General features: G+C 50.2%; 1 protein-coding gene across 9 annotated transcripts in view; it reads right to left on the bottom strand.

The window, feature by feature from the left end:
• Positions 1-26,633, bottom strand: part of MPRIP (myosin phosphatase Rho interacting protein) — a 206,504-nt gene that overhangs the window by 48,265 nt on the left and 131,606 nt on the right. For 7 of the 9 annotated variants that reach the window (XM_059668332.1, XM_059668329.1, XM_059668331.1 and 4 more), the window contains 4 exons: positions 25,420-25,978; positions 23,611-23,727; positions 17,216-21,073; positions 13,302-13,449 (listed from right to left, as the gene is read on the bottom strand). In XM_059668332.1, the coding sequence (XP_059524315.1) occupies positions 13,302-13,449; positions 17,216-21,073; positions 23,611-23,727; positions 25,420-25,978 (4,682 nt within the window). The remainder of the gene's footprint in view (positions 1-13,301; positions 13,450-17,215; positions 21,074-23,610; positions 23,728-25,419; positions 25,979-26,633) is intronic. The other 2 variants (XM_059668338.1, XM_059668337.1) reach the window with 1 other exon arrangement.

Here is a 26,633-nt window from a genome sequence, read left to right as displayed (position 1 = left end):
AGTAAAGATTATGTAGCTTAAGCATGATTGTTCGTAGTTAAAGTGATTAATTACCCGCCTGGCACTTAGTTGAGGGGTTTTATTCCCTCCCTAACTTCCGGGGAAAATCCCTACCTGGGGAAACAACCTTTCTCAGAGAGGAGACCTTGGTTAAAACACATAGTGCCAAGAAGGTGAGCAAACATATTAAGAACCGTATGCCATATATGCCAGGTCCCTTGAAACAGCAAGGATGGACCGGCTCCCGGCAGAACACAGAATTGGAACTGCAGGGTTCTTTGTTTTCTCTTGTCTTTAACCAAGGTCTCCTCTCTGAGAAAGGTTGTTTCCCCAGGTAGGGATTTTCCCCGGAAGTTAGGGAGGGAATAAAACCCCTCAACTAAGTGCCAGGCGGGTAATTAATCACTTTAACTACGAACAATCATGCTTAAGCTACATAATCTTTACTCCCTGGAATGGAGATAAGAAACGCCCTAACCTTTGTAATAGAGATTGATAGGATTGAATCAACTGGTATAAATACAGATGTAACAAGACAGAAAAAGACAGAATCAAGAAGACAGAACCTACACAGAACGTTCTCTAGAGACAGAAGAACTTCGCTGGAGAGAACATGGCAAAAGATCATGGACAGAAACTGGCCTCAGAACCTAGAGACAGAACCTAGCAAGAGAACATGGCAAAAGATCCTGGACTGATCCTAACCAGAACTTCACTGGAGATCCTGGCTAGAGATCCTGGCAAGGCTGCTGATCAACTGAACTCTGCCTCCGTGTCCTTCCTTCTTCGCCGACTCCGTCCACGCCTTTGGGAACCCCTGGACCTGCTGGGGTTGGACCCCGGCAGTGTTCAAAGACATACAAAATACTAAACTGAATTTACAAAGAAACCCAAACCACCAAATTGAAAAGATTTATACATCCCTATGTTCACTTCAGCATTACTTACCAAGAGATGGAAGCAACCTAAGTGACCACCAATAGATAAATGGATAAAGAGAAGTGGTACATCTATACAATCTATATATATAAAACCGTAATATGCAAATAGACTGAACGGCAAAACAACCGAACAAACGGTCGCTATGACGTACACTGACCACCAGGGGCACGCGTGGAACATAGTGGGTGTTGGCTGTGGTGGGATGGTGAAGCAGGTGAGCAGGGGCGCCAGACCAAGGCGGGGCACTGGTTGCTGTCACTGGGGCAAGCCTCTGGTGGTTACTGAAAATTCTTTGCTCCCACGTGCTGCGGTATTGCCCGGTGGTTGCACCTGCTGCTGGCGCTCACACTTGCTGCCAGCACCAGCCCTGATCGCCCCTCGGGGCTTCTCCACCTCCCTCAGGGCTTCACCACCTCCCCCTGCTCCTGAGGGGCGATCGGGGCCGGCAGCCACCACTCACACCCGCTGCTGGCGATGGCTCCGCTTGCACCTGCTGCCAGCTCTGGTCCCAGTTGCTCAGCACCGACAGTGGGTGTGAGTGGCGGCTGCCAGCCCCGATCGCCCCTGAGCGATTCTCCACCTCCCCCTGCTCCTGAGGGATGATTGGGGCAGCAGCTGCTGCTCGCACCCACTGAGGGCACCAGCCCCACTCGCACTCGCTGCTGGCGCCAGTCCCAATCACTCCACGCCATCAGAGGGTGTGAGCTGGGCTGGCGCTATCAGTGTGTGGGAACAGTGGTGGCGGTAACGGGGCTGCCAGCAGACAGGAGACTGAGGGCCGTGGTGGGAGGGGCTGGGCAGGGGCGTGGAGGATGGGCCAAGACCCACTCCTGTGTCCACCGCAGCCTTGTGGCCCACAGTTCCTGTCAAGATGCATGAATTCGTGCATTGGCCCCTATTGAAATATGTAACTCAGTTATAACAAAAATATGAAATCTTACCATTGGCAACATAATTGTCCCAAATAAAGTCAGGCAGGAAAAGACAAATGCCATGATTCCACTTATATGTGGAATCTAAAAAACAAAATAAACAGGCAGAACAGAAACAGACTCATATACAGAGAACATTTTGATGGCTGCCAGATGGAAGGGAGGTTGGGGATTGAGTGAGAAAAGTGAAGGGATTAATACAAATTGGTACTAACAGAATAGTCATAGGGATACAAAGTACAGCATTGGGAATATCCTATATAGTAAAGAGATAATATGCAAATTAACCCTTACACCCTCACAAGATGGTTGCCCATGACCAGGTCAGCAGGGGGGTTAGTGAGGGATGACCAAACGACTGAACAGTAGGCTGTGTGTGGTGACCAGGCCGGTGGGGGGGCCATGAGAGGCAACCAAGCTGGCAGGGGGTGCAGTTGGGGGCGACCAGCTGGCGGGGGGCAGTTCGGGGTGATCAGGCAGGCAGATGGGGGCAGTTGGGGGCAAACTGGCCGGCAGGGGGGAGCAGTTAGGGGCAACTAGGCCGGCAGGGGGGTTAGTGAGGGATGACCAAACGACTGAACAAGCAGGCTGCGTGGGGCGGCCTCTAGTAGTCTATAATATTTTAATGAGTACATATATGGTGTAAGTCGGGTACTACATTTATTGGGGTGATCACTTTGCAAGCCATATAAATATTTAGTCACATGGTTGTACAACTGAAACTAATATAATGTTGTATACCAACTGTAATTTAAAAATAAAAAAAATAAAAGGGTGGCCCAGAGATTAAAAATGGTGGTGGAGTAAGTGGATGCTGCACGCACACACTCCCAGGACCAAACTGGAATTACAACTAAAATACAGAAAAAACTTCCTGAATAATCAACTGAAGACTCAATGAAGAGAACCCTGATAACCAAGGATGGAAAGTGAAGACCACAGAGAGATTGGTAGGCGGGGCGGAGACACGAGAGGGCTGGACGGGCTTCCACCGACAGCAGCTGAAGGTCTGGAGAGATATCTCAGCTGTGTGGGGTTGCCACTGAGAACTCTGGGGTCGAATCCCCAAGCTGCACCCCACAGCAGAGAGCACCAGAACTGAGAAGGGTACCCACTTAACATCTGGGTGTGAAAAGCAGCAGGGTTGCTATCTGCCAGGGAGAGATGGCTGGAAATGCAGGCACCCTCTTAACACATTGTTTGCGGGTAGTTTTTATCGCGCGCTAACAGGTGGCATGGGCCATTTTTGCTAATTTTTTGCGCAAATGGCAACGTTCAGTAAAATTACAATCACTTTAGTTTATGTATTTATATGTTACCCGCATTCTACCGCTAGTCTATAAAAAACGTATTAATACGTGTCCCGTGCTCTACTACCAGTCAACGTAAAACGTATAAGTAAAACGTATAAATACGTTTCCCGCATACAATGTGTTAAAGGGCCAACACACAAAATTCTCTGCACAGCCACTCACTTTGTGCTCTGGCAGAGGGAGGGCAAAGTGGACTGGAACTGTGTGAGCAAAAGCCAGGGTTGAGGGGTCTGGGGGGTAGAGCTCAGAAGGCAGACACTCAGGTTTCCTGTGCTGAGTCATTCCCTCACTCTGCAGAAGCTGTCTTTCTCACACAGACAATTGCTATCTAAGCCAGTGGTTCTCAACCTTCTGGCCCTTAAATACAGTTCCTCATGTTGTGACCCAACCATAAAATTATTTTCGTTGCTACTTCATAACTGTAACGTTGCTACTGTTATGAATCGTCATGTAAATATCTGATATACAGGATGGTCTTAGGTGAGCCCTGTGAAAGGGCGGTTCAACTGCCAAAGGGGTCACGACCCACAGGTTGAGAACCGCTGATCTAGGCGGTTTAGCCTGGGGGTGGTGGTGGTGGTGGGGAAGACAGCTGACCCACCCCATTGGAAAACACCTTGCTCCACAGTGTGGAATTTCTGAGGCCCATTAAGAGACTGAGAATAACAATTAGCCTCCAGGCAGAAGCAATTACCCCACCCTGTTGGAAATTCTCTCACCACACCTGTGGACCATTGCCTGATGGCTATTCAAGACTGAATTCAGTCAGGCAGGCAGAACCAATCTCTGGAGGCTTGGAAACTTTGCCTGATCTAATTAGTCAGAAACGGTGTTTGACACTGTCCTGCACAGGAGATTGAGAAGCATAGCAGATCTACCCAATACATAGTCACAAACCCAAACAGGCACCCAAAATGAGGAGACAATGAAACAACACTGAAATAAAGACAAGAGAATCCTCCAGAGGAAGAGATAAATTAAATGGAGATAAGAAATTTATCTGATATAGAGTTGAGAATAATAATGGTAAAGATGCATGAGAAAAGATATAGTAACCATGAAAACAGAAATAAAGAATGACACAGTACAAATAAAGAACACATTGGAAGGAATGTACAGCAGATTAGGGAGAGGAGGATCGGATCAGTCAATTAGAAGCCAGCGTTGAAAAAATCACTCAATCAGAGAAACAAAAAGAAAAAGAAAACAATTAAAAAAGGAGGACAGCTCAAGGGAGCTGTGGGACAACACAAAACTTAACAACATTTGAATAGTAGGTGTGCCTGAAGAGGCAGAAAGGGAAGGGATAGAGAACGTGTTTGAAGAAATAATGGTAGAAAACTTTCCCTAACCTGGTGAATAAAAAAGTAACACAAGTTCAGGGGGCACAGAGAATCCCAATCAAGAAGAGCCCAAACAGGCCCACGCCCAGGCAATCATAATTAAAATGCCAAATATTAAAGAGAATCTTAAAGGCAGCAAGAGAAAAGCAAACTGTTACCTACAAAGGAACTCCCTTAAGGCTGACACCTGATTTCTTATCAGAAAGTCTACAGGCCAGAAGGGAATGGCATGACGTACTCAAGGTAATGGGAAGCAAGGATCTGAAACCAAGATTACTATATCCAGCAAGGCTATCACTCAAAATAGACAGTGAAATAAAGAGCTTCCAAGACCAAAAAAAGGCTAAAGGAGTTCATCACCACCAAGCCAGCATTACAAGAAATGCTAAAGGGACTGCTGTAATGAGAAGGAGAAATAGAGAGAGAAAACTAGGCATGCAGAATTAAAATGGCAATAAATAAGTATCTATCTATCTATCTATCTATCTATCTATCTATCTATCTATCTATCTATCTATCTAAAAGCCTAAGCGACCGAATGACCAGTTGCAATGACGCACACTGACCACTGGGGTCAGACGCTCAATGCAGGAGCTGCCCTGTGGTGGTCAGTGTGCTCTCACAGCAGGAGTGCCGCTCAGCTGACTGACGGGCGCCAGAAGCCAGGCTGAAGGCTGGCGAGCACAGCTCTGGTGGCAGGAGCCTCTCCTGCCTCCACGGCAGCACTAAGGAGCAGTGAGCTGAGCAGGCAGGCGAGCAGGATCGGGCCTAAGCTGGCAGTTGGGCCCTGACCGGTTTGGCTCAGTAGATAGAGCGTCGGCCTGCGGACTGAAGGGTCCCGGGTTCGATTCCGGTCAAGGGCATGTACTTTGGTTGCGGGCACATCCCCAGTGGGAGGTGTGCAAGAGGCAGCTGATCGATGTTTCTCTCTCATCGATGTTTCCAACTCTCTATCCCTTTCCCTTCCTCTCTGTAAAAAAATCAATAAAATATATATTTTTTAAAAAATGCTGGCAGTCGGACATCCCCTGAGGGTTCCAGGACTGGGAGAGGGCGCAGGCCAGGCTGAGGGACCCCCAAACCATGCATGAATTTTATGCACTGGGCCTCTAAAACATGGCCCGACTATATGCTGTCTACAAGAGACTAACCTCAGAACAAAAGACTCACATAAGATGAGAGTGAGGGGATGGCAAAAAATTTTCCATGCAAATGGAAAAGAAAAAAAGCTGGGGTAGCAAAACTCATATCTGATAAAATAGACTTCAAAGTGAAGGCCATCACAAGAGACAACAAAGGTTACTACATAATACTAAAGGGATCAATCCAACACGAGGATATAACCCTGGCAAACTTATATGCTATGCACCCAATATAGGAGCACCTAAATATATAAAAAATCTTCTAGAGGACTTTAAAGGAGAGATCGACAGCAATACAGACTGACTTCACTGGATTAGATCTTCCAAATAAAAAATTAACAAGGAAATACTGACTCTAAATGACACAGTGCATCCAATGAATTTAATTGACATTTATAGAACATTTCACCCCAAAGCTGCAGAATATGCATTCTTTTCAAGTGCACATGGGTTCTTCACAAAGACAGACCACATGTTAGGACACAAAACACGTCTCTACAAGTTCAAGAAGAGTGAAATCTTGTTAAGCAGCTTCTCAGATCACAGTGGAATGAAATTAGAAATCAACTACAGTAAAAACACTGAAAAACATTCAGACACATGAAGGCTAAATATAAATAGCATGTCCTTAAGCAATGAATGGGTTACCAATGAGATCAAGAAAGAAAGAAAAAAACTTCCTGGAAACAAATGAAAATGAACATACAACCACCCCAAATCTTTGGGACACAGCAAAAGCAGTCCTCAGAGGGAAGTTCATAGCACTCCAGTTAAATAGGCCAATAACAACTGATGAAATAGAAGCAGTAATAAAAGAATTCCCAGCCATCAAAATCCCAGGAACGAATGGTTTCACAGGGGAGTTTTACCAAACATTCAAAGAAGAACACCTGTCCTCCTCAAACTATTCCAAAAAATCCAGAGGAAGGAACACTTCCAAGCTCTTTTTATGAGGCCAGCATTATCCTAATTCCAAAACCAGATAAAGACACTACAAAGAAAGAGAATTACAGGCCAATATCTGCCGGGAGCCGGTCCATCCTTGCTGTTTCAAGGGACCTGGCATATATGGCATACTGTTCTTAATATGTTTGCTCACCTTCTTGGCACTATGTGTTTTAACCAAGGTCACCTCTCTGAGAAAGGTTGTTTCCCCAGGTAGGGATTTTCCCCGGAAGTTAGGGAGGGAATAAAACCCCTTAACTAAGTGCCAGGCGGGTAATTAATCACTTTAACTACGAACAATCATGCTTAAGCTACATAATCTTTACTCCCTGGAATGGAGATAAGAAACGCCCTAACCTTTGGAATAGAGATTGATAGGATTGGAATCAACTGGTATAAATACAGATGTAATAAGACAACAGGACACAGAACCTACACACAGAACCTACACAGAACCTAGAGACAGAAGAACTTCGCTGGAGAGAACATGGCAAAAGATCCTGGACAGAAACTGGCCACAGAACCTAGAGACAGAACCTAGCGAGAGAACCTGGCTGAAGAACCTGGCTACAGAATCTGGTGACCGAACTTGGCTGGAGAACCTACAGAACTTGGATAGAACATGGCAAGAGAACCTGACTAGAACCTGGTGACTGAACCTGGCTGGAGAACCTGGACAGAACCTGGCTGGAGAACCTAGCGAGGGAACAAGGCTACAGAACCTGGCTGGAGAACCTAGCAAGAGACCATGGACACAGAACCTGGCTGGAGATCCTAACCAGAACTTGGCTGGAGATCCAGACCAGAACTTGGCTGGAGATCCTGGCTAGAGATACTGGCTAGGCTGCTGATCAACTGAACGCTGTCTCCGTGTCATTCCTTCTTTGCCGACTCCGTCCACACCTTGGGGAACCCCTGGACCTGCTGGGTTGGACCCCAGCAAATATCTCTGATGAACATAGATACTAAAATCCTCAACAAAATATTAGCAAAGTGGATCCAGCAATATATTAAAGAGGTCATACACCATGACCAAGTGGGATTTATTCTGGGGATGCAAGGCTGGTATAATATTTGCAAATCAATAAATGTGATACATCACATAAACAAATTGAGAGACAAAAATCACATGATCACATCAACAGACAGAAAAAGCATTTGACAAAATCCAACAGCCATGTTTATAAAAACTCTCAGCAAAGTGGGATAGAGGGAGCATATCTCAACATGATAAAGGCCATATATGACAAACCTATAGCTAATATAATACTCAATGGGCAAAAACTAAAACCATTTCCCTAAGAACAGAAACAAGACAGGGATGTCCGCTTTCACCACTCTTATTCAACATAGTACTGGAAGCCCCAGCCACAGTGATCAGAGAAGAAGAAGAAATAAAAGGCATCCAAATTGGAAGGGAGGAAGTAAAACTCTCATTATTCACAAACGACATGATATTGTACATAGAAAACTGTAAAGACTCCACCAAAAACCAACTAGATTTTATAAATGAATTTGGCAATGTAGCAGGATACAAAATCCAACACCCAAAAATCAATGGCTTTTTTATACACTAATTATGAATTCTCAGAAAGAGAAACTAAACAAACATTCCCATTTACCTTGGCAACCAAAAAATAAAGATACTTAGTAATAAACTTAAGCCAAGGAGATAAAAGACTTGTACTCGGAAAACTAAAGGACATTGAAAAAAGAGAGAGAAGAAGATATAAACAAGTGGAAAAATATAACGTGTTTAATGATTCGTAGAATCGACATCATTAAAATGTCCATGCTACCCAAAGTAATCTACAGATTCAATGCAATTCCTATTAAAATACTAACAGCATATTTCACAGACCTAGAACAAACACTCCAAAAATTTTTATGGAACCAAAAAGGACCCCGAAGAGCTGCAGCAATCTGGAGAAAGAAGAACAAAGTTGGAGGAATCACAATACCAGATATCAAGTTATACTACAAAACCACTGTAATCAAAGCAGCCTGGTACTGGCACAAGAACAAGCATACATATCAATGGAACAGAACAGAGACCCCAGAAATCGACCCAAGCCATTATGCTCAATTAATATTTGACAAAGGAGGCAAGAGTATACAATAGAGTCAAGACAGTCTCTTCAATAAATGGTGCTGGGAAAATTGGGCAGATACATGCAAAAAAATGAAACTAGACCACCAACTTAAACCATACACAAGAATAAACTCAAAATGGATAAAAGACTTAAAATTAAGTTGTGGAACCATAAAAATCCTAGAAGAAACCATAGGAAGCAAAATCTCAGACATCTCTTATAGCAATACTAGGGGCCCGGTGCACGAAATTCGTGCACTGGGTGTGTGTGTGTGTGTGTGTGTGTGTGTGTGTGTGTGTGTGTAGTGTCCCTCAGCCCAGCCTGCCCCCTCTCACATACTGGGAGCCCTCAGGCGTTGACCCCCATCACCCTCCAATCGCAGGATCGGCCCCTTGCCCAGGCCTGACACCTCTGACAGAGGTGTCAGGCTTGGACAGGGGACCCCCATCTCCCCCTGATCACTGGCTCTGGCCCCTGCCCAGGCCTGAGGCCTCTGGCCCAGGAATCATGCCTGGGCAGGGGACCCACATCTCCACTGATCGCTTGCTCCACCCCCCGCCTAAGCCTGACGCCTCTGACCCAGGCTTCAGGCCTGGGCAAGGGGACCATCATATCCCTCCAATCCCCGGCTCCGCCTCCCACCCAGGTCTGATGCCTCGGCCAGAGGAGTTGACCCTCATCACCCTCCGATCACCAGTCACCGGATCGGCCCCTTGACTAGGCCTGAGGCCTCGGCCAGAGGAGTTGACCCTCATCACCCTCCGATCACCAATCACCGGATCGACCCCTTGACCAGGCCTGAGGCCTCTGGCAGAGGTGTCAGGCCTGGGCAGGGGACCCCCAGCTCCCCGTGGTTGCAGGCTCCGCCCCTGCCCAGGCCTAACACCTCTGGCTGAGGCGTCCGGCCCGGGCAGCGGGGACCCGCAGCTGCAGTGGCCCCGCGATCGTGGGCTCCTCTTTAGGCCCAGGCAAGGGGCCCCTAGCTCCTGGGACTGCCAGCTTCGATCGTGCCCAGCTCCCATCGCTGGCTCCACCCCTACTTCCTGCTATCACTGGCCAGGGTGGAAAAGGCACCTGATTCTCCGATCATGGCTGGGGGGCAGGGCAAAGGCGGCCCCAGGGCCGCCTTTGCCCTGCCCCCCAGCTCTTAGCTCCCCCCTGGGTTTCCGATCATTGTCAGTGGCAGGGGGCTTCTTCCTGCTTTCCCTTTCGCCTCCCTGCATTGTGCCTACATATGCAAATTAACCACCATCTTGTTGGCAGTTAACTGCCAATCTTAGTTGGCAGTTAATTTGCATATAGCCCTGATTAGCCAATGAAAAGGGTATCATCGTACGCCAATTACCATTTTTCTCTTTTATTAGATAGGATGTTTATGGATACATCTTAGGGCAAAGGAAACTAAGGAGAAAATAAACAAATGGGACTACATCAAAATGAAAAGCTTCTGCACAGCAAAAGAAACCATCAACAAAACAACAAGAAAGCCAACTGTATGGGAAACATACTTGGCAATGATCCATCTGATAAAGGGTTAATTTCCAAAATATATAAGGAACTCATACACCTTAACAAAAGGAAGACAAACAATCCAATTAAAAAAATCTCCAAAGTGAACATACAGATGTCCAAGAGACATATGAAAAAATGCTCAAAGTCACTGATCATCAGAGAGATGCAAATTAAGACAACAATGAGGCATCATCTCACACCTGTCAGAACGGCTACTATCAACAAATCCACAAATGACAAGTGCTGGCGAGGATGTGGAGAAAAGGGAACCCTAGTGCACTGCTGGTGGGAATACAGGCTGATGCAGCCATTATGGAAAACAGTATGGAGTTCCCTCAAAAAATTAAATATGGAACTGCCATTTGACTCAGTGATCCCACTTTTAGGAATACATCCTAAGAGACCCGAAACACCAATCAGAAAGAATGTGTGCACTCCTATGTTCATAGCAGCACAATTTACAGTAGCTAAGATCTGGAATCGGCCAAGTGCCCATCAGTAGGTGAGTGGATAAAACAGCTGTGGTACATTTACACCATGGAATACTATGCAGCAGTAAAGAAGAATCTCTTACCCTTTGAGACAGCATGGCGGGACCTGGAGAGTATCATGCTAAGAGAAATAAGCCAGTCAGAGAAAGACAAGTATCACATGATCTCACTCATATGTGGAATCTAATTAACAAAATAAACTGATAAACAGAATATATCCAGAGACATGGAAGCATGGAACAGAGTGCGGAATCTTGGAGGGAAGGCGGGGGAGTAAGGTGGGTGGGGGGTAATTAATCAAAACCTGGTATGGATATATGCATAACCCATGGACATAGACAAATAGGGTGGTGAAAGACTGGGGTGGGGGCAGGGGCGGGCTAGAGGGGGTCAATGGGGAAAAGGGGGACATACATAATACTTTCAACAATTACGATTTAATAATAAAAATTAAATAAAATTAAAAAACACTGCCCTGGCCTATGTGGAGCATCAACCATATACCAAAAGGCTATGTGTTTGATCTTTTTTCGGAGCATGTATGGAAGACAAAAACCCTTAGGCAGGTGACCCCCTAGTAACAAGCAGACTAGCCCATCAGCAAGGATTTACATAATAATAAATGGGGGAGTAGTTTCAGCTACCACTGTCTGGACAAACAGAGGTGGCGCCTAGCTCCGACCTTTGCTAGGGCTTCAAAGGCACCCAGCCTTCGGGGGGGGGGGGGGGGGGTGCTCTGTCTATGCTTACCAGATAGTGAAGGCAGTAAACAGTTTCCCACAAAAAGGCTATGTGTTTGATCTTTTTTCGGAGCATGTATGGAAGATAACCAATTGATGTTTCTCTCTCTCTCTCTCTCTCTCTCTCAATCGATAAGCATATCCTCAGATGAGGTTAGATAGATAGATAAATAAAATATTTTTTAAAAAACAAAGACAACCTACTGAATGGGAGAAGATATTTACCAAGACATATCTAATAAGGGGTTAATATTCAAAATTTTTACAACTCTGTAATATTTCAGGCAGTAAAATGTCAGATATTTCTCTTATCATTTTTTTCTGATATATCTCTTTGGGCTAGAAAAACAAAAGAAAAATAAACAAATGGGACTACATCAAACTAAAGTTTTGGCACAGCAAAGTAAACCATCAACAAAATGCAATGACAACCTACTGAAGAGAAGATATTTGCCAATGATATAAAGGGTTAACATCCAAAATTTTATAAAGAACTCATACTACTCAACACCCCAAACCAAACAATCCAATTAATAGATGGTCAGAGGACCTGAATAGACAATTCTCCAAAGAGGACATACAGATGGCCAATAGATATATGAAAACATGCTCAAAGTCACTAATCAACCCACAATGAGGTATCACCTCACACTTGTCAGAATGGCTACCATCAGTAAATCAACAAACAACAAGTGTTGGCAAGTATGTGGAGAAAAGGAAACCCTTGTGTCTTGTTGGTGGGAATGTAGACTGGTGCAGTCACTATGAAAAACAGTACGGAGGGTCCTCAAAAAATTAAAAATGGCACTTCCTTATAACCCAATGATTCTACTTCTGGGTATGTATCTGAAGAAACCCAAAGCACTAATTCAAAAGAGTTTATCCACTGCTATGCTCACTGCAGCGTTATTTACAATAGCTAAGATATGGAAGCAACCCAAGTGCCCACCAACAGATGACTGGCTAAAAAGCTGGGAGACACACACACACACACACACACACACACACACATTCATACACACACACAATGGAACATTACTCAGTCATAATCTTACTATCGGAGACAGCATGGATGGACTTAGAGGGTATTATGCTAAGTGAACTAAGTCAGTCAGAGAAAGAGAAATACCATTTTACTTATATGTGGAATCTAAGTGAACAACAAAACAGAAACACGTTTATACATATAGAGAACAGATTGATGGTTGCCAGATAGGATGGGGTGCAGGGACAAGGTGAAAAAGGTGAAGGGATTAAGAAGTACTAATTGGTAGTTACAAAAGTCATGGGGATATAAGGTACAGCATAGGGAATATAGTCAATAATATTGTAATTACAGCCCTGGCCGGTTTGGCTCAGTGGATAGAGTGTTGGCCTGCGGACTGAAGGGTCCCAGTTTCGATTCCGGTCAAGGGCATGTACCTTGGTTGCGGGCACATCCCCAGTGGGGAGTGTGCAGGAGGCAGCTGGTTGATGTTTCTCTCTCATCGATGTTTCTAATTCTCTATCCCTCTCCCTTCCTCTCTGTAAGGAATCAATAAAATATATTTTAAAAAAATAATAATACTGTAATTACTACATGTGGTGCCAGGTGGGGACTGGAAGTATTGGGGGGAACACGTTGTAAAGTGACTGTCTAACCACTATGCTACACAGCTGAAATGAACACAAACTAATATGGAATGTAAACCGCAATTGAAAAATAAAATAAAATATCCTTGGATCAGGAAGCTTAAATCTTAACCCAATGATAGCACGAAGAGCAGTCCTAACTGCGCTGTGCCGCCAACTCCGGGAGTCTTCCACCTGTCCTGCCCTCCGGCTAACCCACCACCTGCCAGCTCCCACCTGAGATGGTGGCTGCAGTCTCCTCAGCCAGGAGGCGGTCTTTTTCCTCTCGCAGTTTCTCCAGCTCTCGCTGGTGCTGCCTCTGGAGATCTTCAATCTTCTTCTGGTGCGTTTCTTCCATTGCTGCAAACCCTCGTTCGCAGGTGGCCTGCAAGATGCAAAGGAGCTCGATCAATTTGTTTCACCACCTCTAAGTCGAGGGTCCTGTTTGATAAGCCAGCAGCCCGCCTGCTCTCAAGACTTCCTGTTCTCGAGGAATACGCTCTCTGAAGGCGAGCACTGAGCCAGCGGGGCCACCTGACAGCTGTCTGGAGACTCTCACTGATGCTATCAGAGCACTTAGAAAAGGGTGTTTATATATCTGTAAATTGTCTTATTTCTATGACTGTTCTGAATCCTGTGGAATGAGTTGGTATTGTGGGTGGGAAGAGGCTGCAGTGGAATCTTAGGCAGCCAATTCTGGGCCCTGATAGAATTACTGCCAGGTCGGACTGACAAGAGGGAGAGAGGAGAATTTGCAGAGGCTGGCTGTGTCTGATTTGAGTTCATACAGTGAGTAGCACTGTCAGTCACAAACTGGGCATTTCACAAGTAAGTCATAGTCATGACTTTGTGAGCTGAGGCTCCACGGGGCTGGCCCTGCACTGACGAGCTGGCCACCCTCACCTACTCACACCGCTGCAGTGCCCACGAGGGGTTACATTAGGCTACGTGCTCTCTTCCCTTCCAACCTGTCTTCCTTCTATTTCCTTTGAAGGAGTACAGAGGGGCAGTAATTAGTGACTCCACTAATACGCTGGGACACATAACAGAAAAACTGCTCTCCAACTTGTCTACACCTGTTACAGGCTGGGGCAGTTTATTACATGGGCACACAGGAGTGCAGGGGAAGGACACAGGATCCCTAAGAAGGGATCCAACCATCCCACACGCTACACCGGGAAGTCCAGGCCTGGCTTATCAGCTGTTCTTAACAGGGCAGGTGAGTGTGCCCCACAGATGTAAGGAGGTCTGTGTAGCTGTTTTGTGCACGGAGTCACACTTTCTGTCTAAATCCCTTGCAAAATCTGTTTCTGAATAGGGATCAGGCCTTCCAGTGGTTTTTAGAAAGTGGAAGAATGTGGCTATGATCCATTCCAAATGCAAGTGGAGGCTCTATCTTCCCAAGAAGATACATGGATTTAAGAAAAAACAAAAAACCCACCCGGGTGTCTGAGCCCCCACAGTAACTGTGAGGCTTTCCTGAGGGCCTCAGGTCAGTTTTTCTAAACTCATGATCAGAGTTTGGATTTCACTGCAGCAGATTTGCTGCAAAGGGGACATGGTTTTAACTGTGTTCACCATTAACTGGACATTACTTTCCCCAGAGGCTCCTTCTGGCAGCCGGTGGTCTCCTTCCACCACCTCACACCAAAGGACGCTGGAGGAACCCTCGAGCTGTGGCTCGGACCCTTGTGTGCTCAGAACCCATCGTCTCCTCTCTCCCAGGTGCTTTGGTTCACATATGGCTTCTCAGTTAACACAGAGCTAGTAGATCTCATAAGTATTAGTTTGATTTGAGTGCTTTAGAATCCTATATAATAAAAGCCTAATATGCTATGTGTCCGGTCAACCACTCAACTAATCAAAGTGTAATATGCTAATGATATGCTAAGGCCACTCAAAAGTTCGCTATGACATGCACTGACCACCAGGGGGTAGAAACTCTGACCGGTAGGTTAGCTTGCTGTTGGGGTCTGGCCAATCAGGACTAAGCGAGTCAGGCTGGACATGCCCTGGAACCCTCCTGCGGTCCCTCTCTGGCTGGCCAACCTCCCAAGTCCCTCCGGCCCCGATCGTGCACCAGTGGGGTCCCTTGGCCTGGCCTGCACCCTCTCGCAATCCGGGATCCCTCGGGGAATGTTGGAGAGCTGGTTTCGGCCTGATCCAGCAGGCCAGGCCAAGGGACCCCACTGGTGCACAAATTTGTGCACCGGGCCTCCAGTAGCTAAATAATGGTCAAAATTGTTCCTACAGAAACTCTGAGATGTCTTTAAAGATTGGCTGCTTCCCTGGAGAGCATGTGTTGGTAAAAAAAAAAAAAATCAATAAACATTTTAATTTTTAAGCCAATAATCGCTGGGATCAATGACTACTGTGCAGATTCATGAGGGAAGGCAACAGCCTATGGCTATAGTAGAGTGGCCAACAGGCACAGATCCCAATCTCCCCAACCCGGGCAAAAATCTGCACATAGTAGCAGCATTAGCCGGGTCTCCAGGACAGTGCTATTTGGTTGTAATTTCTGTGTGTCTCAAGGTTGTCAATGAGAATACCATGGAGCTATGTCACAGCAAGGGGACACTGGGCCCCAGCACCATCTATGGCCAGTTGTCCACACAAAACAGTGTTACCCTTCTGATGGCTTGCTAACTGGTGGTACGATGTCACCACTTTGGCCAAAGCCTTACCTACGCCCAGCTGACTGCCGTGGGAGCTGGATAGCCTCACCGTGCAGGAGGCTTTGGTGGAGCTGACAGGAAGCAGTTCACTGTGGCTCCTGTGAGCCTGAGCTGTGTATGCGCCCAGGCACCTGCTCACAGACCTGCTGGGTGCTGTGAAAAGCTGCGGGGCCCCGTGAGTAGGGAAGGCACTAGGACAGTGCTGGTGCAAATTACTTTGAAAGCCCCACCTGAGCACTGCGATCACAGGCACCGACTGCCACAGGGCACTTCCGGGAATGAGCCCTGGAAGCTCTCCCGTGATTCACGATGGTTTCCAAATGTTTCTGACTGACTCAGCACAAGCACAGCGAAGGCGGCCTCTTGGCCTGCGTGCTTGCTGGCCACCACACGGGCTTGCTAGGAGTGGCTGTGCTGTCACAAAGGTAAGAATGTGCTGCCAACACAGAGCACACTTACGCTTTCCTGCCGGACCTGGAGGAGTGCGCTGCTGGGAGCACAGCCGTGGCAGCTTGCTCAGCAGCAGCAAAGCAGCATTTGCAGTCCGGAGCCAGCTCTGTGCTGCACGGAAGGGAGTGTCACCTCACCCCGGGCCTGCCGAGACTAAGGGCTTGTGAGGGACGTAAGCATTTGTGGGGTGTAGCTCCAAGGGATGGCAAGCAGCCCAAGAGGATAACGCCGAGAAGCTTAGGGGATCAGCCACATGCATGCACACAGGTGCCTCTGGTTATGAAGGGGATGGGCGAGAAGCTGGACCGCTTCATAGAATCTAATGCCTGTGGGCCTGGAATTGTCACCTTTGAGTGCCAGGGCCTGGGTATTCTGCATAATGAGAAACAGGTTAGGAGTGTGGGAGACAGTGACAAGGTTCTTTCTCAAAGCTCCTGAGAAGTACCAGCACTGAAAGCTGTGCTCCCTAGTCCTTACCTAGGTGCCCACTAAACACCAGCTCCCTACAGAGTTGGGATGGGAGTGTGACTCTCGGCACTGTCTTGTCAATATTCCTATCTTTCAGGCTCCCCAAACTCTGCTCTCCTACAATAGTTAAGAGATATCCCTCAAAGGGTGCCTCTGGCCCATCTACCCCAGGCTTTTCTTCAGTGTAGTTTGCACCAGCCACAGGTGGGCTGTTGGGGTGGGAAGCAGGCGAGGCGGTGAGGGGCTGTGAGAAGCAGGAGGGAAGGCATGGGAGACTACACTCCCTCTCGCCAGCGATCCTGTTCTGCTAGTCCTCTTTCCTGGTGGGGGATGTGGAACAGGATGCTAGACCCTAACCAAGGCCCTGCTCTGAGGCCACGCCATCGTGAGGAGGAGTTGAGGAAGGAACAAAATGTTGAATAAATTCTGCTTATACAGGAACTCAGGGCCAAGAACTGTCTCCCAGCTCCACCCCGAGAATCCCACACTGACTCTCAACTAGCAGGAGAGTGCCTGCCCCTCGACTGCTTTGCAAATTAAACGATGCTTTGAAACCTTAAGGTTCTCAAAGTCTTTCTGGTACTTCTCTCGCAGCGTGGCCGTGTCACCCTCCAGGTCCTTGTGCTCCAGCTCCTCCCGCATGATGTCCATCTGAGCCTCCAGCTCCTGGATGCGCTCCCTCAGCCCCACCATGGAGTCGGCCTCCCCAGTGGCTACTTGCAGAGCATCCCTGGGCTGGCCAACTGGCCAGGTGGAGGAAGGGGGTTGGTGGGGGCTGCTGGCCAGCAAGGCTTCTGGCGGCTGCCCCTGATAGTGGCAGAGGGTCTCCTGCAGGCACTGTAGGTTCTGGGAGTAGTGCTCCTGCAAGGTCCTTAGCTCTTCCTCGTGGATGGTCTGTAGCTCTTTGACCTTGAGCTGGAACTTGTCCTCCAGAGTCTGCATCTGCTCCACATGGTGCCTCTCCATGTCCTGCCTGTCTCTGACTGAGGCGTCCAGCTGGCTCAGGACTCGGCTGTGCTCAGCCTGCAGTGTATTCTCGGCTCTGTTCAACTGCTCCACCACACACCGGATCTCCTCCTCGTACCTTCCTTGCAGGGCAAACATGTTCTCGTTGTGCTTGCTCTCCACTTCCTCCAGATACCTCTGCTGCTGGTCTAGCTGGGTGACCTGGGCCTTGAGCTCTGCATTTTCCCTTTGAATGATGGCAATCACTTCCAGGTACTCACTCTTCTGCTTCCGGAGAAGTTCCTTGTACTCCTCCTTCAGGGCTCCGACAGCTTGCTCGTGCTCCTGGCAGGAGGCCCCCCTGCTCTGCCAGGACTCCTTGTAGCACTGAAGCTCTTTTTCATACTCCAGCCGAATTTTGCAGGCTGCATAACACACCTGAGCCTGAATAATTGCATCTTTAACTAATAATGAAGAATACTGACCAAGGCCTCCCAAATAAGTGTTACAGGAGAGATTCCGGGACACCTGAAGAAGCTTCTGACAATCTCTTATGGATTCCACAGGGGGAAGAGAGGTTAAAGAGGCAGATATCTCTCCTAAGAGGCGGGCTTTATCTTTAAGCTGCAGGGCGAGTTCTTCCTGAATCCCAACGAAGGCCCCAGAGCTCTGGTCCGAGAAGTGGAAGGGCTCCTGGAAGCCAGCTGTGTCTTGATGACTCAGCTCTTCTCTTAATGGGCTCAAGTCCCAGGGAGCCTGGACACTTTCTGCAGTGCCTGTTGGGAGCTTGAGGGCCTCTGCGACCTGCTGCATCACCCTCTCAAAGTCAGGGGTTCGGTATGCTCCCAGGATTTCTTCCAGTGCGTGCTTATGCTGCCGCAGGGCTGCCTGGGTCCCCCGGAGAGTCTCCTGAATGCTCTGCAACCGACGGTGGAATGACTCCCTCACTGACTGCACAGCAAAGCTAAGCTCCGCCCTGACCCATGTGGCGTCTGCCAGGGTGGGGACCAGGGCTGGTGGGATGCTCTGCTGCCCACCTCCTGATGCACTGGCTGCCTCTCCCCCCACTGTCCCCAGGTGCTTACTCAGGGACTCCACCTGGCTCCAGAATTCACCATCCACCAGCACCTTCTTAGCCCAGGTGTCTGCTGGGGCCCCCAGACAGACTGCACTCCCAGACTCCAGGGGCAACTTTCCTGACTGAGAAACCTCATCGAGAACGTGCGAGATATCCGACGTTGTGTTTTTTAGAGAGTCTGCTATGTGGTTTATCAGAGAGGCTTCCAGAGCTATTTGATCAGCAAGAAGCTTCAGCTGCTCCTGCTCAGTCAGCTCCGGCTGCGGGGATGGCTGCCGCAGAGTCTCCTTCCCTCTCTCCAGGAAGCTCTCTTCTTCCAGCGGAGTTTGGGACCCGCTGTCTGCAGGGGCTGGCCAGTGACGCAGAGCCTGGATGGCGCTTACTAGCACGCTCTCCACGCTGGCCAGGGGGCCTGCTCCTGCCCCCGGGGCTTCCTCCTGGCCAGACCTTGGCAGAGACCGTAGCTGTTCTCGGCAATTTTCTAAGCAAGCAAGGGCCTGCGTGTTTTTTACCTGGAAATTGCCAAGCTCCCCTACGTGATTTTCAATGATCTTCGCCCTGGCCTGTTTCTCCTGCTCCAACTGGGAGGCCAGCGTGCCAACCTGGAGCAGGCTGGTGCGGAGCTGCTCGCGGAGCCGGGCCTCAGTGCCAGCCCACTGGTGGTGCAGTGTGAGCAGGGCCTCCTGGCTCTGGCCCTGCTGGCTCTCCAGCTTCACCGTCACATCTTTGAGCTTCTCTTCTGTGATGTAGAGCTTGGTCTCCAGGGAGTGTATTATGGAGAGGTAGGTATCAGAGTCGCTGGTTGCAGGGACAGAGCTGAGGGTGGCCTCTGACGACATGCTCTCCTCGGAGGGTGACCGGTCCTGACTGGTGTCGGAAGACGTGCTGCTGGTCCAGGTCTTCTCGGACCCATCGGGGTGGGTGTATTTCTGGCACTGGATCGTGGAGAACCGGATTCTTTGCCTTTTAATGCCAGGTACACACTGCTCACATTTTGCTGTGTTCCATGAGTGCCTCTCCTTCTCAGGCACTTCTGACTTCGGGGGCATCATGCTCACTTCTCTCCTGGGGCTGCTGTGCCCATGTTTCTCCTTAAGGGCAGCCCCTGGGTCCTCATCCTCAAGCCTCAAGTGTGGGCAGCCTGGGGATGTGCCTGAGGCTGGGAGCTGCAGGCCCGAAAGCGCAAAGCCATCCTCTGCTTCTCCCAGGGAGCTCTGCGGCTCCTCCACTTCCTCTGAAGATGCCTTGGTAAATTTCCTTAAAATCTCTTCCTTTATCTGGAGCTTCATTTCTGTTTCCTCTAAGCTGCTCCCCAAGGCAACCATTTTAACCAAAGCCTCATTGAGGGCCTGATCTTTCTTTTCCAGAACTTTCTCATGCATGTCCTTGATGTGCCTCAGCTCCTCCTCCCTCTCTCTCAGCAGGGTGTGCATGCCCTGGAGCTGGCTGGCCACCCTCTGGTAGGCATGCTCCAGGCTCTGGTAGTCGGCCTCCCTGCCCTGCAGCTTCTGCTGAAGCTCCGCAACATCCCCATCAGACAGGGCGACACGCTCTGTCAGCTCCTGGAACCGCTGCCGGACCAGGTCCCGCTCATCCCTGAGGCTCTGGACGTGCTGGGCCAGCGTCTGGAGGCTGGCCTCCTTCACCTGCAGCTGCTCTTCCAGCTGGCGCACCGCCTGGCTGCCCTCAGACCTGGCGCTTAACTTTTCCCTCTGGAGGGCCTCCACCTGCTGCTCGTGGTCCTGGAGCTGGTCCTCGTAGGCACTGGCCTTGTCCTCCACCTCCTTCAGGTTCTGCAGCAATGCCTGCTTTTCCTTCTCACAGCTCTCCAGCAGCAGCTCGTAGTTCCTCTGCAGCTTCTCCTCCATCAGCCGCTGGGCCTGCTCGCTAGCACTGAGCTGCTGGCTGAGGTCTGCGATGCGCTCCTGCAGCCTTTGCACCTCCTTCTGCCGGTCTCTCTGCAGCGCCTGCTGCGTCTCCAGGTCCCGCAGCTCCCGCGTCTTCTCCAGCAGCAGGGCCTCTGCGCTCTTGAGCTTCTGCTCGCTGGCCTGAAGCTGACCGCTCAGCACGGCCTTGCTGTGCTGCCACTCCTCCAAGTGCTCACGGGCCTTGTCCTTCTCCAGTTTCAGGTCCCCCTTGAGTTGGGCCAGTGCCTGTTCCTTGAAGGTGAGCTCGGCGGCAGCGGTGCTGAGCCTCGCCTGGAGGCTGCGGATTTCGGCCTCATGGTGCCGGACTGCATCCTCAGCCTCCCCGTAGCTGCACTTCAGGGCCTGGGTCTGCTGCGTAGTCAGCCCCTGGCGCCGGCACTGGACCTCCAGCTCCCTTTGCAGATCTTGATTGACTCTGTGGAGCCTCTGCCAGGCGCCAGATGGGGAGGTGGCCACTTCAGTCTTAAAAAAACCGATTAAACACTGGTTAGTAACACTCGGGCTTCCTAGTTCTGAGTGTCACACCTCTGGCCAGGGTCAGTCACAGAAAAGCTCCTTGGTGGGTTTGCCTTTTATCCTTTGCACAATTTTTCTCATTAAATAAGCAATCCAACAAATCATCTTAATTATTTTGATAAGTGCTGCTTCCAGGTAAACAGAAAACATGGATAACAACATCAAAACAACTCTAACCGAATGGCTTCTAGGAGAAGTAAACCAAACACAACTGAATGATGGAACATACGGGTAAGCAAAACAGAGACTGAAGACGAGACGGGTGGGAGGAGGGGGAGCAGAGCATGGCATCTGTTTGTTGTACAAAACAAAAGGTACACAGCTCTAGGCAATAAACCTTGGAAAAGCACAGGGTGAGGGTGCGGGAGAAGCCCCTTCCTTCTAGGACAGGAGAGAAGGAAGGAGGCAGCAGGAGACACCGAGCACTTTCCTTTCGGAAGTGGAGCTCGTCCTCAGTGACAGGAGGAACGAGTCTCTACCTGTAAGAAGACAAAACGAGGGGAAGCGAAACCCATGGAGTAAGATATGATACCAACAAAACACACCTTCATGGAAGTCAAAATAAGTGACGCAGCACAAAACAAAACAGAACACAAATGGAACAAGCTCCCCAAACAGAAAGGCATGCAGGACAGACAGACTAATAATCAGGGGAAACATGAACAGAGGTGAGAACAGCCCAGCCTGAGAACCTGACCTGCCTGTGGCCCCTTTCAGTCGGCGGGGAAGCCACAGATGTGACACTCAGTTCCGTTATTGGTTATACTCCACAGCAAGTCCAAACCATGCAAGCTCCTCCTCCCAGAACAAGCAGCGCAGCGCCCATCCCAGGCAAACTCCTTCTGACCCTCAATCCCTAAGGCCCTGTTCTTTCCCAAAGCACAAAGGGAGGGTAAGAGCAACCTGCTATTAGACTTTGTGGGAAGGTATTCAGAAGCCAGCTCTGCCCAGTGCCGACTGACAGGGGCTTGGGTGCAGGCTCATGCAATCATCCAAGTTAGACACAGAGGTAGGTTCTTAGGTTAGCAATGTGCACAATCTGCTGCTACTATCTTTACCGCCTGATGAAGTAAAAGGGAATCTGTGTAGGACAGGGGCCCAACCCAGGTTTAAAAAGATGCTCTCCAAATTTGGAGGTTCTGCATGAATGATCAGAATACCCTGAGTGAACTGTGCACAAAAGAAGAACACCCACCATCACCAGCTCCTGGTGCCCGAGAGTCTGAACTGGGCACAGCAATAAGTACAGCTGAAAGGGCTGGGGAGGAGGGTGCAGGGCACACAGGGCGCCCAGGGCCACAGCTAAAGCTGAGGGAAAAGAGAAATGAGAGGAAGAGAAGGCAGAAGGAACATGCAACCACAGCAGTATGGACAGAGGCAGGAAGGCAGGCTCTGCCCAGAAGGTTCAGGTGCTGCCCTGGAGGACCGGGACTGAGGCGGGCAAGGCATGGTGATCTGGAGATGTTGGCACAGTCACTGAGAGCTGGAAGGGCCTCGGGGACAAGGTCTACGTCCACACAGCAGAGGCTGGTGCGGTGGGGAGGGGACACTGGCATCTGCTGGTCAGTGTCAGGGCCTGCGCTTGCAGCCAGTCCTTGGCCTTGGCAGACAGCCCATTCCACTGACCATTTTGCGTTTCCCAGTACTCATTTGTCAGTCGCCTCTCCCCACCAGCACATCACTCCGGGGGGCAGGGAGTGTGCTGTTTTGTGCCCCAGAACAGAACAGGGCCTTTCGACAGAGCACACACCAGTCCACCCTGCCCAGCTGACCTACCTACTGCCAAGTGAGGCACCCTCAGTAGTGCCCGCTGCTCTCTGTGACTCTGCCTGCTGACCAGGGCTGTGGCCCAGAGACCTCTGGTCCTGGACACTGGGTGTGGGCTCTCAGCTTAGGACCCAAGCTCAGGGCCTCCTCTCCCCTTCTAGGCTGGCGGTGTGGGCTGGCTCAGGGCTGGGCGGCCATGTTTCCCCCTGAAACTTCAGTCTAGGTAGGGAGAAAGGAATGGGTCCACTGGGCGAGTGGTACTAGCCCAGGTCTGCCTGTAGATGTGGTACAAAGGCAGGACAGGTGATCCAGAGCTGGCTCTGCCACTAACTTGGTCTTAATGAGGCACTTGGTGGCTATGTCACTCAATTTCTTCAATCTGTAATCAAAACAGGCCAAATACTGCTTTTGCAAAAACTATTAGAAATGACATGCAAATATATAGTATCTATAACAAATATATTGGATTACTTTGAGAGCCCAAAGGGAAAACCACCAAAACTATTTTATTAAAAAAAAACAAAGAAAAAACCTTAGACACGGAAGTTTCAGGCAGATTCTCCAAAATGTAATACCAGGAGGGAAATACACATGGCCCAGGGCACTAGGGCCGCGGTCCTGTGTGCTCAGGCCGGTGTGTGCATTTCTAGCCTGCCAGGGCCCTTGCACTCAAGTTCCCAAGAGCATCTTGAGCGCCCGCAGCCCCTCAGCCCTACCTGCAGCACATAGCCCTCTCGGGCACTCTGCTCCCGGCCCAGAGCCACCCTCAGCTGGTCCTGCAGGAGCCGGTTCTGCTCCAAAAGGTCTGAGGCCTCCTTCTGGCTCTGCTCCAACTGTTGACAAAAAGACACATATTTTAAAGCAAAATGATGGTAACAAACCATCAGCAGCACAGTAGAGGCCCCGGGGGCATTTCTGACACCAGCTGAGCTGGCACACGGACTCCTCCCTGGCCCTCCACGTGCCCATAGGTCAGGGATAAGCTGATCTGTCCTAAACTGCAGCATCTGAAACTGAAGGCTCCTGCTCAAACCGTAAATACATAACACGGCAGACCGGCCACCATGAATGTCCACATAACACCCACCCCTGCTCAAGGTCCCCATTTGCAGACCCAGCAGGAAATGTGGCTCTGTGCCTGCACTAGGAGGCACCCCCCCCCCCCGCCGTCCTTTCCGTTTCCTCGCCCCTGGGGGGCGAGCCCCACTCCAGCCCCTGCTGCAAGTCCCACTTTTATCCAATGGATCCTACATAACCTCCTGTTTGTGAAGAGGGTCCCATGAGATGTGGACGGCAAGCAAGCTACTTCAAACTCTTCTTGCTTTCAGTGGTTTTGAATTCAGTCATCCATCCAGTCACTTCTTCCCCAAATACCCCTAGGAGCCTAACTGGGTGCTGGGCCACGTGGGCCACTCTGCCTGCCCGCCCTCCGAGGCTGTGGAGCTGGGAGACGGGCAGGGTGCTGCCGGGCTATGTGAGAGGCATTGACGTTCTCCCTTGACGTTCAGACATTGCTGTTTAAAACAAGCTTAGACAAGCTTCCGTGTCAGGCCTATTGTAGCTTATAGCAATCTGAGTTTGAACTGCTATTTATTGCATCTTGCCTTTATTATCCTATTAATAGACATAGAAAATGGAAACAAACTCAAAGTGTTCATGATAGTGATAAACGTCAGCCTCGTGAATTTAACAGACGAGGAAAAATAAGAAAAGTAAAGGTGGGCCAAAGTGACAAATCTGTAACTTTAGTTAGCTACTTCTGTAAAAGAACACATTTGAAACATGACACTGTTTGAACATGTCAGGAACTTCCTGTTCAGATTTATGAATCCACTGCAGAAGTTCCCCAGATCTGATTTCTGGACACATGTTCATGAAGAAACGTATTATGCTGCAAATGCAGGGCTGGCACTCATCCTGTATCTGGGTGCCCAGAGGGACCTGCTCTGCAAAGTCTCCACAGTGCAGTCCTTGTCGAATGAGTGCACGGCTCACCCAGGCACCCACCTGCCTCCTGTGGGGGCCTGCACCTCCTCAGGTCCCCGGCAGTCACCAGGCTGCTGGGCAGCAGTGGGATGCTTCTCTGCCTCCAGCTTTGGTCTGCTCCACCCAGGGTCGCCTAGTGCAGATCAAACCTAACTCTGCTTATGCTCCTCTCCCCTGAAGATCTCGAGTTCATGCTGGAAACAGGGCCCTGAAACCCTACCAGCCTCTTCTCTGGCCACTCTGACTCTAAAGGCAGTGCCCCTGCCACATGGCAAACTACTCTGTCCTAGAAAGGGCTGGTGCCCCCGCCACCCTGCATGAGCCTGCACTCCCTGTACCTCTCAGTGACTACCCTGGACTCTGAGAACCTGTCCATCCATGGGTCTATCTTCCTGAACGGTCTGCAAGCCCTGGAGGGGAGACCACACCTCCCTCGGTCATGCAGCTGAACCACTCAGGCTGCTGCTGGGCACAGGGGTGGGTGCTCAGGAAGGGGCGCTGCGTGGAACCCGCCCACTTGTGGCCTCCCTGGTCGTTACCTCCTTCTCCAGCAGGGAGGTCAGCTCATGAGTAGAGAGCCGGTCACTTCTGTCCTCAGAGGACAGGTGCAGAGGGGCAATGGGCACCTGCTTTTCTTCCCGGAGAGGGGTGGTCTCCACCTGATGCCACCGCTGCTCTATCTCCACATGGACATTCTGTGTCTTGAGGTCGGGGGTCACAGGTAGCCCCGGGCTCCGATCCACCTCCATCCGCAAGGACGTGTCGTCAGTGGCTGGCCCGTCCACTGTGTCGAGCATCCCGAAGCGCTTACGGCGCTCTTCCCGCCTGCGCGCCCGTTCCCGCTCCAGCTCCCCCGGCCCGGCCTCGGAGAGACCGCTGGGCAGCCCTGCGCCCGCCCTCTCCTGAGCCAGGGCCTGCTGCAGGGGGCGGAACTCAGCCCAGTCGAAGGTCTTGGAGCGCCCCTCCCGCCTGCGCTCACGAGCTCGGCTCCTCTTCGGCTCAGGGTCTGGCTCCCTGGGCTCCACCTCCGGCTTCTCACTTGGCCTTGGGCAGGTCTCGAAGCAGGAGCTGATGCGGCTTTTCTCCTCCGGCAAGGAGCTGGGCAGGGGGCAAACAGCCTGTCAGGGGTGGCTCCCGTGCGGCCCCAGCAGAGGCCCGCTCCACGCCCCCACATGACCTTTCCACCTCTGGGGCAGCTCCCTCGGGGAGCGGAGAAAGCAGTGTCCTCATTTCCTTGCAGAGAACCGACACTGAGTTCTGAGTGGGGATGGGAGAGAAGCCACCTGAGCAGCCTACAGGTGTCCAGCAGGAGGGTACTTTGAGTCCCAACTGAGGAGATGCTGGGGGAGCATCTGGGATGACGAAGCTTGGAGCACTGCCCTGCCTAGAGCCAAGGCTGCGAGCCCTCCTGCTGCACCAGGCACAGCCGCTGTCCAAACGCTTCCGCAGGGAGGCTGCCCGTGGCATGCATGCACTGGGTAGTGGGGACAGAAGGAAGGAGACCCGCTGCGTCCCTTGAAGGGGTCAAGCGTTTTCTATAAGCAGGGAAGCAACATGGTCAGGTCTGTGCCTCAGGAACCCCCGTGGCTGGTATGACAGATGAGCCAGAGTGACAGGCCCAAAAGGACCTGCGGACACACCGGATAGATGTCCCAGGTGCACCAACTCCCCACCCCATGCAGTCGCCCACTCCAGGGCACTTCTGCATGCCCGGCAGCGAGTCCAGGCCTTTCCCCAATCTGCCCCAAAGCAA

Source organism: Myotis daubentonii, chromosome 16 (genome assembly GCF_963259705.1).
Source record: "Myotis daubentonii chromosome 16, mMyoDau2.1, whole genome shotgun sequence".
In the NCBI taxonomy this organism is placed as follows: domain Eukaryota; kingdom Metazoa; phylum Chordata; class Mammalia; order Chiroptera; family Vespertilionidae; genus Myotis; species Myotis daubentonii.
The sequence above is the reverse complement of the archived record's forward strand: the minus strand, read 5'-3'. Positions and strand labels throughout refer to the sequence as shown.